This window comes from Arachis ipaensis, chromosome B09 (assembly GCF_000816755.2).
Source record: "Arachis ipaensis cultivar K30076 chromosome B09, Araip1.1, whole genome shotgun sequence".
In the NCBI taxonomy this organism is placed as follows: domain Eukaryota; kingdom Viridiplantae; phylum Streptophyta; class Magnoliopsida; order Fabales; family Fabaceae; genus Arachis; species Arachis ipaensis.
The window spans coordinates 15,814,088-15,827,158 of record NC_029793.2 but is presented as its reverse complement, the minus strand read 5'-3'; the positions used below and the strand labels follow the sequence as shown (position 1 = coordinate 15,827,158).

Below are 13,071 nucleotides of genomic sequence, written 5' to 3'. Positions count from 1 at the left end.
ACTGAACAATGAAAGATTGCTTCTAATTATGAAAAGCGACTACGTCATACGCGTTTTGTTAAAAAGACAAATTTGTTATACTGAAAACAAAATAACTTACCCAATGTAACTAACGACAAAAAACCACAAGAATCATACGATCTGGTGCAATTGGGGATTGAGAATGACACACACTTAATTAATGATAATAATTTGAAGAATCACGCACAGCTACAAAAAATTTTATAAACTGAAAACTGCCATAGGAAAGGCAAACTGCATAAAACATTATTTCGTAGTGCAATGCAACGATGCAAGTAAGGGAAAAAGACGACTACATTCTTTACCCACTCTATGACACCTACAACTAATACGCAGAGATTATTAGCGGAATAAAAACATGAATGGCGGAAAAATGTAAAAAACTTCCATGACAAACACAACTGCTTCACTTGCTAAAAGCTGCGTGAAAATGTATAGCACAAAGTAGAGGTGTAATTCATCTTTCAGCCCGACTGGGAAGTAGAAAACGAGAGTTGATGAAATGGACGGGAGGAAAAGGAATGGCATGTCATGAACTTTCCAAGTTAAAACACCTCCATGATGGTTAGATTATTGACAGTCATGGATCCGATTGAGACTGTGTTCCTTCATTGAAGCGATGTCTAAATACAAACAAATTCCGTACAACCCGGTTGTAACATGAATAGGAACTAGACATTTCTTGTATAGTTTCACCATTCTGTAATGAATTGGAGCAGATCTTTCACCAACCCCCTGTCATGAAAGTGACACATTTGAGTTAAAAGGGTTGAAAATTTAAGGCATGTTTGGAAATCTAAAAAAATATCAACGGAAAACGACAATACAGAAGATTTAGTTGGCGAAAACCAAGTCCAAAACAGCTAAAGTGGTTCATCGGCTTCTGTATTTTCTTCATCAAATAATAAGTATAGTTTTGAAAGGGACAATACAAAGTCAAAGGAGGTTCTTTAAACGATTCATAAAAATATATAAATTTTCAAAAAAAGGGAGGAAGAAACATTGGCATAACGATGGAAAAAACAACAAAAAAAAACAAGAACAGAACATAAGCATACCTGAACCGGATAAGCATAGAAGACAAACATGGGTTCCAGCCAACACAGCAAACCGTGTCTTTGCCTTCCACTAAACGAAACACAAAACCCGTGGTTTGTTTTACAAAGCAAAACAGAAAGAACCAGACTTGAACCTTCAAACAATGTAAAAGAACAGAAGCAACCGAACCTATGCTTGTCACTAAAACTGAAGAACCAAGGCAAAGCAATGCAGTAAGATGCAACATTAGTCTGATGCTAATAAAGCTTTCACTGCAATAAAACTAGCAAAACTGAACAAAAAAATGGGCCACAAGAAGATACACAATCTAAACAAAAATGAATTAACGTTATATTCAGTAAGTTTATTTCCAACAGAGAAAAAAGGATGAATATATACAGCCTCATGGCCCCAGCGAGGTCAACAAACACAGTCACCTGTTCGGCATGTCACGTGAATGAAATTTATAAGGTACAAATACTGAAACAACATGGCAACAACATATATGTACCTCTCCAACAAAATATCCTTTTCATGTTGCGCAGAATGTAAATCCCGTTTCTGACATCTGCTCACTTTAAATTGCTTCGCTCTTGCCTTCCCTCCTGACGAAAACAGGATTTATAGCCAAAGACGACGGTACATGTCGGCATAAACTTTGCATTCTTCCCCGTATTTTCCAATGCGCGCACGCAACATTTTCTAATCCCCCGTTGTGGGCCTCGTCCTCGGGAAGTCAGCGAGAATTACATGCACATCAAAAAAAATTTCACTGTATATATTATTTCTATTGCGTAATTTTTCGACGGCAAAAGAGATTATACATCATATCAGTTTCAATTTCGTGCATTCCTATTGGATTTTCGTGCTAACAACAATCATTAGAAGACCATGTTGGCAACATCACGAGGTACCATCGAATTTCTTAAAACAGAAATTTTCGAGTAGCCTGCGGAAACAAATATTGTTGGAGCTACCAACCGGGAAAAAATAGAAGTAAAATGGAGCAAGAAAAAAAATGACAGTGTTTGACTGAAAGAACGCTGAGACAAAGTTGTAGAGTGATCGGAACTAAAGCAAGAGTTTCTCGTGGCATTTAAGTACAAAGGAGAATCCAAATTTAAATCCGCGGCGATTCGTTTGGCTGCCTCCGAAATTGATTACTCAAGTTTCAGAGGTTTTCATAGTGATCACCATCATATGAATCGGAAAATTATTTCCCACACAGCGGTCATCTTCATGTAAACTTATCAAACTTGAATAATCAATATCGGAGTCACTCAAATGAATCACCAGGAATTTGAATTTAAATTCCCCGTTGTTCTCAAAAACAACGAAATAATCTTGCTTTAACTCCGATAAGTATACAACTCCGTAACGACCTTCATTCAAACAAACGCTAAAATCTTCTCTCTACCTCCATTTTACTTCTATTCCATCCCCAGCTGGTAGGTCCAACAATATTCAAGTTTTCAAATTACATTACAATAATTCTTTGATCTCTAACTGGCACAATAAAACATAACCAACAAGCCAGCAACTTCTGATGCAACATGAAACAAACCAAATCATCAACTTATACACCCTTTTCGGGCACCAAACAACTATTTCTAAATTTATTTACCAGCACTAATCCCCTTCTTAATTAATTATTTAATATTTGTAAGGCAGTCATCAACTGATTCAAAAATATAAATGACACAAGGACAAACTTCAACGTCACTCACCTCGCCAATTGATACACACGAACTGAATGCCCTATGGCAGAACAATATTGGTTTTGCATCCACATCTCTCATCCCATACATTACGGCAGTATTCTATAACCAAAAATTTATATAAAATAAATTCAAAAAACAAATAAGCTCATTCATAACCAAAATTAGAACTTCAGGATCTCCGAATACAGGTGGTTATACTTACAGTTTTTCCAACGTCTGGGTGTGCTTCCTACACTTGTCCCACCACACTGCACACTCGATCGGTAATCGCTGACATAAACACTCGGGATTTCATCCACCAAATACAACCGACTTCCAGATCCGTCGGAAGGCATCTCTCTCAACCTCTATCAAACAGATTTCAGATTAACCAAATTTAGAGGAAGTTTGACATCAACAAAGATAAAGATCACACACCTGAATGGGAGAAGATGGGCCCCACAACTTACGTAGCAAACAACAACGGCAACCCATTTCTATCCGTATCATGCATGCAGCTGGAACTACTAGATCTGCCAGGTATTAAGTTTCAATTACAAACACTGTTAATGACAATCAATCGGCTATTTGAAACAAAATAAAATGACAAATTCAGAGAAGTTCAAAAATTCAAAAACCATGATAACAGTAACAATTACCAGGAAATTCAAAGAAAGCTACACTGGATTACACACCAAACAAAAGAAATCGTCCAAATTAATACCTAACTTGGAGCCTCCATATCTGGAGTCGAACGGGTTCGGTTCGCCGGTATGCCACTGTTGGGAGGGGATGGTCAACGCTTCATCTTCGCTGTCCGGCGCTGCTTCGACGCCGTTCTTCAACGGGACTCCCATGGGATTAGGGGCCGTCGGTTCCTGGGACTGGGAGTGGCTGTGGGCTGCTGCTTCCGCGCGACTACGACGGTTTGCGAGGGACTGGGATGACTACGTCGGGTTGGGTATCGCGTTTAGAGAGCGGGGTTTCTAGTTTCTTCTACCATGGCTGCGCTAGGTTACGACTACTGATATTTAGGAAATCAAATGGGGGTGGGACATGGTTTTTATACCTGACCCGATCCAACATCAACAACCAGGCCCATGCCTTTTACTGCACAAAAAAACCAACTCCATGCTACCACTCTCCACTACCGCGCTGGCTTAATAGCTGCGGCTCAACTCCATAATTTAACAACACACCACAGCTGGCTGCCCCCCATAACAACAAATTCCTGTGGGTTTTCCTGGTCACCTTTTCAATATGTTTTCAAAACACCTTGCACCCTTTTTCTATGAGTCTACACCATAATAATCCCAATAAATCTACACCCTCAACATTTTTAATGATATATCTCAAGGGTACTGCATCCTGGATCACCAAAGATCCAAAAAAGTGGTCTGGACCACTTGAAAAGTTTCCTATAGTTATATACTATGAAGATACTTATCAAGTTCAAGGTTATAACTGAATTTTTCCTACGAAGAACATTCAAAGTTTAAATTTTTAATATATTTATTATCAATTTATTACAATAAAACTTTTTTTAATAACTATTAATAATAATCTTAACATATATTTTTAGAATATATATTAACTAAATTTTTTATTTTACTATTTTAATTTTATTAAACCAAGTCTACTTTAAATACATAAATTCTGTGCAGCTCATTAATTACTGGCTGTATAGCCCAACAACCTTATCAAAGGAAACCATCTCAAATAATGGACAAACATTGATCACATGTACCCTGAATAATTTAGAGGACATCTCCAGCAAATCAAAAGATTAAGGTAAAAGGTTAGGGGCGTTCAAATTTAATTCGATCAAAATTAAATCGTTTATTCAATTCAATCTAAATTGAAAATCGATTAAAACCACACTAATTTAGATTTGATTGGATTCTATTTTTTTCAAATCGCTTGATCGGATCGGTTTTTTCAAATCGCTTGATCGGATCGGATTTTGTCTCTACTATTCATAACCGATCCAATCAAATTCAAACTGTATAATGTGCTATAATATTATTATTTTATTATTATATTTACAATTATACTTATAACATGTTCAATTTGTTATATATTTTTATATTATTCATGTATTATTATTATTTAATAAATATAAATATTTTATGTTCAAAATATGATTTATTTATTTATTTATTTTAACTGACTTATAATTTTATTTTTATTGTTATGTTATCGTTGGCTTCTTAAAATATTGTTGAGACTTGTTATGTCATTATTGATTATTTAAAATGTGATGTTGAGACTTGTTATATGTTTTAATTTTTTTTAATTTACAAAACCGCAAATCCAATCCAATCCAAACTGCTTGAAATTGGATGAGATCGGATCGGATTTTTTTAAAAAAAAATCATCCAATCCAAATCGCACTACAAGTAAAATTAGTGTTCGGATTAAACGATTTTTTTACTCAAAACCGATCCAAACCGCACCGCGAACACTCCTAGTAAAGCCAGATACATTATTCATAAATCATAATGCCTTTTTTTTTTTCTGTCTAACCCATGATAACTTTTTGCTAACATGTTCAAGGTGACATCTATAATACAAAATAAAGATTTTATGACACTCGTTAAAATGCATACTCAGTCTCTCCTCATCACATTAGCTTATAAGAAAGTACGACTTCCATTTACAGTAATAATAAAGGAATCGGTAAAAGCCACTCTCATTTTTTATAACGTTACTCCTCATAATATTTTTACATTGTATATTTGTATAAATTTATAAAAAAAAATAATTAAAATAAGAGTGACATTATCATTTCTCTATTAAGGGCCATATTTCTGAGAAAATGAATACAATAAAGGTGACCAAATCTTAAATCACTTCGAAGTCCTATGGAGATCCTTCAATGTAAAGCAGCATCATATACTTGAAAAGGTTTCCAATCTTGAAGAAAATTGTAGCCGTGATATTTTCTTATTCCATTTAGTATGCCCAGAGAAGTAAGGGAAGCCATCTATTGTGAAGGAAAAAAAGATGGCACTTTAGTATTTTGTTTGGCGCAAAGTGGGAGACAGAAATTGAAACAAGAATAAAACTCTAATTTAATTTGCACAAAGGTTAAAATTGAAATTAATTAATTGAAACGAGGATATTTTAAGTATAAAATGTTATTAAAGTTTCAGTGTTCATCTTTAAAAATTTCAGTCCTTTGTGTCTCTACTTTTTGGAGGTACTGAAATACTGAAATTTTAGAGACAGAGACAGAAATTTTAGTATTAGTCTCTGAGCCAACAAACATGATACTGAGTCTCAGTCTTTTAGTCTCTGTCTCAGTATCTCAAAACAAACACTACATTCGCGTGCTCCCTGACCCTGAGAATATGATAACTAAGCCTTCAAGGCTTCAACAGCCATGAATCAAAATTTTAAATGTTTTCTTTATATATGATATCCATATGCATGGAAGTATTCACCTTCTATGTGAATTGTTTCACCTCCAGGCCTTCTGATCTTTCTATCTATAAATTAATTGTTGAGGCATTATTCATCTTGTCTACTTTTCTAGGTACTCTAACACCCAAGCTCTTATTGTGTCATTCGATTGGGTTAGGTGTCCATAGGCACACAACTTTTGGATGCTCAAGTATCATATCTCTATGCTAGAGCTACTTAAAGCAAGATTATATGATTTTTTTTTTAAATGGTGTACACTTGTTAATTCCATCTATCTATTTTTCTATATCCAATGCAGCATTCTCATTTGTGATTTGTGAAACATTTAATAAGTTGTTCTTTAGCTGGAATTCTAATTCCTGCTCAACACTTAGTCCAGACACCTTAAGCACCGCCACGGTGAGAGAAATATTTATCTAACCTAGTGCATGCATGGAAAATAAAATAAAAAAGATAAAGAACAAGAAAAGGGAAAAAAAAAAAGAGCTTGAATCTTGGCATCTATCTCAAGATTATAAAAATATCACTAGATAACAAAATGCGTGGATTATTGTTAGATGTGCATGGATCCCATAGTTCTCTGTTGACTCTGTTACTTTCATAGCTATCATAAACAAAGACGAAATGATCCATAAACAAAGGCTGAAATAATTGCATGACCTGAAATAGAAAAATTCCACTATTCAGATTAGGAGATCCAACAGACATTAATAATCTAAAAGGGCAGCTCGGTGCAGAAGCATTCCGCGTTAACGCAAGATCCAAAGAAAGCCTGCATCCAAAGGGTATAATGTACGCAGCCTAACCTGATAATTAGATCCGTGGCTGTTTCCACGAACAGACATTAATAATCTATATTTAAAAATTAAAAAGACCAGAAAAGAAACAAGAGATGCACGCATACTACTAACTCCCACACTTTTGTCTACATACTATGCTATGCTATCTGCTAACTTGACACCTTGAAAAATTTTGCAAAAACACCACAGAAAAATCAACCATTTCCAAATAAGCATCTGGAGGCAGAAAGCTGTCTCACAAAACACGGGAGGCACAAGCCATCAACAGAAGTGACAAGCAGCCATTCTGCTTGTCTTCGGAAGAAACACTTACTGAAGATGCTCAATCATTCAAAGACTTCTGATTGCATTCAGCCGGAGGAAGACAACACCAGTTTCTATGCAAAGTGGATTCTCTGGTTGTTGATAATTGGTTGGTTTGGTATTTCTTTGTGGTATGATTGTTGGCTCATCTACTACAAAGGAAAGGTCAAATGGATAAAAGAACAAATTGCCATTCCTGAAAGCTCTGAGAGATGACCATTATCAACTTACTAAGGAAGCAGACAAGTTAAGATCGCGAGGCCGTGAATTCTGGGGTTCAGAAGATCTATCTGACATTAATCTGTGGCTAAGCAAGGAAGAAAGTCTTTGGGTAAATTCAACAAAGACACTGGTCAGTGATGCAGATGCCTGTATCAAAAACTACGAAAAACAGAGCCAAACATGGATTCCTGGTTGTTTTTCGGCTATCCTTAGATTGATACCCATCAGAGATGTTCTTCATCAAATAGATAGAGTTAAAACATTGGTGGAAGGTCATCTTGAAAATAAGGATAAAGATGCCAAGGACATCTATGACTCCATGCAGAAGTCACGGTTGAGGAATAGAAGTTTGCTGGATCAATATGCAGCTGAGGAGAGCCAAAAGACAGTCAAAACTGAAGACGACAAAGAAGATCAAAAGCAACGGAAGCCTTCTACTAGCCTTGATGAATTGATGAGAAAGAGCAATGATCTATTTTCAGGCATGGAAAAGAGACGGTCTGTACATCTGCTGCTTCCACTGCATGCTTTCACAAATGAATTAAGTCAGCTGCAGTTGGAAACTAACACAGAAAATCTCTGGAAAGGACAAGCTAAAATGCTAATTGCAGAAGCTGAAGTCCTCATCAGCACCTACTCATGGTGGGTATCACATTTTGGCAGCATAAGCAAAGCAACAACCCTATTAAAGAAATACTCCAATGGCATCCCCATAGTAGGGAGAATGTTTAAGAAATACTTCAATGGCATCCCCATTGTAACAACTCTATTCGAAGAGGACATGGAACGCATTGTCGATGAATTCCATAACCTCCTTGATACAAAGAGCAAATGGAAATTTGATTTCAGTGATAGCGATGCAATGGAGTCTGAATTACCATTTCAGAATGCAGATGATGATGAAATCACGTCAACTGTGAATAGCATCCGTATCAAGCTAGATGAAAGTGGCTCAAAGCAAGAGCCAATGAACTCGCTGTATCATCAATTAGAAGAAATGAATAAGGAGCTTCGGGGAAGGAGGGAAGAAACAGCTGTAAGAAAAGCATGTTTGGAGCACTTAAAGTCAATTAGTCAGGAGGTGGACCATTCAGTGTCCAATTTCCTAAAAGAGAAAATGAACAATCCGGAGCTTCAGCAAATATTAAAGGCAACGGATCTGCTTCAGAAAATAGTAAAAAATTGTTATACCAAGAGGCAGAACTCACCCTCAATTCCTGCTACGAAAAATGTTGCAAGAGAATTGGTCTCCAAGCTGACCACCAGCAGTGGTAATCTTTTGACACTTTCCATTGTGGGGATGAAGGGGGTGGGGAAGACAACTCTGGCAAAGGAAATCTTTTACAATAAAGATGTTATAAACCACTTCCCCATCCGTGTCTGGGTGGCCGATGGAGCTGCTTCCAAAGTAAAAGTTCTGCTGATGAAACAGGATGGAACCATAGACCACCAGGCATTGTCCATCACAGAGGTACGTGATCACTTGAAAGGGAAGCGAGGCCTTATTGTCCTGGATAACATCACAAAAAAGGATGATTTTGATCAATATAAAAAGGAACTGATATCAGAGACTGGAATGACAAATGGAAGCAGAATATTGCTTACAACACCCTCAAACAACATAGCTTCGTATGCTGACACATGTGGCGGCCCTCACCAAATTAGATTAATGACAAAAGACGAAAGTTGGGCACTGTTTCAGAAGGTGACCATGACTGTAAAGCCCAAAGAAAATTCTCAAGAGGAAAAGCTTGCCAAGAAAGTGGTGGGCAGATGCGGGGGCTTACCACTGCTTATTGTTTCTATTGGGTTTCTATTGTCAGTGAAAGGCAGCATTACAGAAGATAACTTGCGGCCACTGCTTCGTCAAATCAATCATGGCCATCAGAATATTCGATGGCTACAAGCTTGGGTGAATACCAATCAAGAACTGAATGAAACTTTGAGCGACTGTCTCTACTACATGACACTCTTCCCTGCAGACTTTGAAATCCCGGTCAGGAGATTAGTCAATCTATGGATAGCAGAAGGATTGGTGAAACAAAGGGATGACAACCAAGAAACATTAGAAGCCACAGCAGAAACATATTTAGAAAACTTGAACAAATGCAACATGATTCAAGCAGTGGCACTGAAGTCTAATGGGAATATTAATACATATCGCTTGCCAAGTATGCTCAGAGAGATCATTTTGGCTGACAAAACAAGCCATAGCCAGTACTCAGGTACACATGTAGAGCGGCGATTTGCCTACCGCTTTGATGATCGTGGTCTTGATGCAAATGCAGCAAATGTATTCAGCAAGAAAAAAATTCCCCTATCTGTTTTCTTCTTTGACAAACGTGAGGGATGTAAGCCAGGAGAACACATAGGGAGGATCCTCTCAACAGGCATCGCAAATGAGCAATTCATGGAAATCAGTGTTCTTGATCTAGAACGCATATTCAGACCACAGTTGCCAGATACTCTAGGTATGTTGATTCATCTCAAGTATCTTGGATTAAGATGGACTTACTTGGAGGAGTTCCCAACATTCATACGCAAACTAGAGAACCTGGAAACACTTGATGTAAAGCATACATGCATCCGTGTATTCCCCAGCTTCATCTGGAAATTGAAGAAATTGAAGAACTTATATCTGAACCAAGACTATCGCAGTAGACTTGAGGGTAGGCCAAGTGGAAACTTTCAGCATAATCTTTACAGATTATGGGGTGTGTTCATATATGGGAGGTGCCCTCTTCTTTTTGACTTTCAAAGGCTGAAGAATCTTGGGAAATTGAAATTGGCCTTCCAGTTAAAAGCAGAAAAACAAGATACACTAGCCAAGAAGATTGTGCAGCTGAACCAGCTTGAGTCGCTCAGACTTAGATCAGTAAATGAAATGGGTGAACCTGAAAAGCTAATATTGAGAGATATATCAAAGCTGGAGAAGCTCGCATCCCTGCAATTGTATGGGAAATTAGAAAATGGGCTTCGCATGAATCACCTCCCACAAAATCTTATTAATCTCACATTGTCAGCTTCAAAGCTGCAAGATGGTCAGGATCCTATGCAACTATTGCAGAGCCTGGAGAAGCTTGAGTCTTTGTGTTTCTATGCTGACTCTTATCATGGAAAAAGCATGCTTTGTAACCCAGGTAGCTTTCCAAAACTTCTAGTGCTAAGATTTTGGAATTTAAGGAATCTGGAGGAATGGAATGTGAAAGAAGGAGCAATGCCTAGCCTCAGGGAATTTGAAGCACGGTCATGTGAAAAATTAGCAGTTCCCAAAGGATTGAAGTACTTGGGGAATATTCAATTGATCAAGTTACATAAAATGTCAAACGCATTCATGAGAGAAATTTTGAGTAGTTATAAGAAGAAGATATTATCACCAGACGTTCGTATCTCACCCTTCAAGTAAAACAGGTACGTTTCCGACTCCCCACCCACTCTTCTCTCTGAATCTGTTCATAATAATACCTAACTTCTCACTCTAACTTGTCACAGGCTTCCTCTTGCTCTTCATTATTCGGATTTGTATCTGTCCAAAAAGCAGGCAAGAAGAGACTACTGTTTTGGTGAATCAGTATTTTCAGTTCTCCATGTTTCACCTCCTTCCCAGGCTTTGTTAGCTTTAAGAATAAGTGGAGGTTTCTTCAGTCATTAAGGCTTTCAATGTACTTCTCAAACTGCTGCACCATTATTTCTGTTTAATTTGGTTGTTATTTTTGAGATGTTGATCTACATGACTAAAAGGTCATGGAATAATATCTATATTATTGCATAGTTGCATTGCTATGTTGGAAGAGTTAAGGCAATTTCTTCGTTTACAAGTTTGTATTATCTTATTGATGAAATTACTAGAGGATTTAGAAATATCATGGATTGCATTGTTATCCACGAGTTATTAAAAAATACTAATGATAATATCAGCAACTTATATCTTAATGATAAATTTTTTGAATGTTTAAAATGTGAACGGAAGAGAAGGTAAGGGTAGGGAATGAAGCAAAAGTTACCAAAACCAAATTCTCTATTTTACCTAGATAAACCTTGCTGTTCTTTCAAGGAGATAAAGTAATTTCTATCAACTCCACCGGGATAGGAAGCCAATGTATCAATGTATTTATGTATTGAACATACGAAAGAATGTAACTTTTAAGATGATTCAAATAAATTATTTACTATTTGAAAAGGTATATAATGGGAAATGGAAGAAGTTTGGTGCACGACCTTTTCTTCTTTGAAAACATACTTCAACATATATAATCCATAAATAACTATATTTTCCTATTTCCAAGACTTATTCTGGACCTCTTAGTTAAAGTATAAGGTACTTCCATTTTGACTAATTTTACATTTATTATTATTACACATATACCCTGGCCAGTAGACAGTCAAGGCCAACTGCCAACCGACTGTCGACCAAGCCCCAACTGATACCACTGACCACCATCCAACCCTGGCCGACTGTCGGCCAACCTCAAGCGGCCAGTGTCACATCAACAGCGGCGGAGGATTATGTAAATAATTGAAAAGTAAATGATAAAAATGTAAAATCGTACTCTTAAAATCAATTCAGTTCTAAGTAATTTATTATCCAAACATAAACTTGATTTGTATTCTCAATTTATGTCATTTATCCCAAACACAATATTTAATTAACATTCAATTCAATTCTAAATATTTTTTTCCAAACACACCCAGAGAGAATCATCAAAATACCTCCTTATTCCAGTTTCTCATTAACACAATAACTGCACACTGTACCCAGAAACAACCTTCATCTTTTGGCAAGCCTCAACAGTAACAACCCAAAACCAAGAGATGGAGGGGAGATGACTAATTACACACTACTAGGCACATTCAGCCTTTCTTCTTCCTTCACTTTCCGGCACTTTAAAGATGACAAAGATTGCTACAACAAGGATGGAGGAGTGGTGTGACACAGTCAATAAGGAAAACAGCTACAACAAAGATGGCATGACAACAGAGAAGTTGATGTGGCAACCTTGTAGGGTTCTTCAAGGGCAGCCACAAATTCTTCTCTTTTCTGTTGGCCACTTGTTAAAAGGATATGACAACAACAAAGCCATATCCCATCAGATGGAACTGACTATATGAATTATAAGGGTTTTCATGTCTTCTGGTAACATATATATAGATTTGAACCGTTAAAATGAATCTGAATCTCCTTTGGTCTCATCAGTAGTTATTGACCAGAAAATATGTGACTGACAAAACAGGAGGAGTGTAAGAAAGGATAAGATAGAATCCGGAGGAAAGGAGACAAAGATGATTGATTTTATGTAGTTTAACATTTAAGCTTCCAACCACCTTTTCCAATTTAGGGATCACAATCTATAAGCATCTATAGTATTTCATAGGCAACTCTAATCATTGTTGCATCATTATGTCACCTATGCTATCAATCTGCATATATTTTGATTCTTTCTTTCCCTTTTCCCATCACTTAATTAGGCAGCATTTTTTAACTCCTGTTTCATAATTAAATGATAACATGAATCAAACTGGAGAGGGAATTTTCTTTTTTCTTTTTTTTTTTTTTGGGGAAA

At 36.7% G+C, this 13,071-nt stretch overlaps 4 protein-coding genes and 1 long non-coding RNA gene across 7 annotated transcripts in view; 2 read left to right on the top strand and 3 right to left on the bottom strand.

The window, feature by feature from the left end:
- On the bottom strand, positions 247 to 2,873 carry LOC110267201. 2 transcript variants are annotated; one of them, XR_002354561.1, is made up of 3 exons: positions 1,571 to 2,873; positions 1,080 to 1,331; positions 247 to 756 (listed from the first exon to the last, which is right to left on the bottom strand). It is a non-coding gene; the product is annotated as an uncharacterized LOC110267201 (long non-coding RNA). The 2 variants fall into 2 exon arrangements; XR_002354560.1 differs by having other exon boundaries at positions 1,080 to 1,266.
- Positions 2,942 to 3,894, bottom strand: LOC110266766. Its single transcript, XM_021111772.1, has 3 exons — positions 3,484 to 3,894; positions 3,198 to 3,292; positions 2,942 to 3,127 (listed from the first exon to the last, which is right to left on the bottom strand). Exons 1-3 carry the CDS (start codon positions 3,614 to 3,616, stop codon positions 2,942 to 2,944), a joined length of 414 nt encoding a protein of 137 aa, XP_020967431.1. The 5' UTR covers positions 3,617 to 3,894.
- Positions 3,615 to 9,519, top strand: LOC110266765. The gene is made up of 4 exons (XM_021111771.1): positions 3,615 to 3,720; positions 6,484 to 6,584; positions 7,524 to 9,422; positions 9,493 to 9,519. The coding sequence occupies exons 1-4, from the start codon at positions 3,615 to 3,617 to the stop codon at positions 9,517 to 9,519; spliced, it is 2,133 nt and encodes a 710-aa protein (XP_020967430.1).
- Positions 6,489 to 13,071, bottom strand: part of LOC107619094 (mitochondrial intermembrane space import and assembly protein 40 homolog) — an 8,738-nt gene continuing 2,155 nt past the window's right edge. For both annotated transcript variants that reach the window (XR_002353373.1, XM_021110560.1), the window contains exon 5: positions 6,489 to 6,845. The gene's annotated coding sequence lies outside the window, so the exon portion shown is untranslated. The remainder of the gene's footprint in view (positions 6,846 to 13,071) is intronic.
- On the top strand, positions 9,500 to 12,986 carry LOC107619093 (probable disease resistance protein RF9). The gene is made up of 2 exons (XM_016321309.2): positions 9,500 to 10,921; positions 11,003 to 12,986. The coding sequence occupies exon 1, from the start codon at positions 9,624 to 9,626 to the stop codon at positions 10,914 to 10,916; it is 1,293 nt and encodes a 430-aa protein (XP_016176795.2). The 5' UTR covers positions 9,500 to 9,623; the 3' UTR covers positions 10,917 to 10,921; positions 11,003 to 12,986.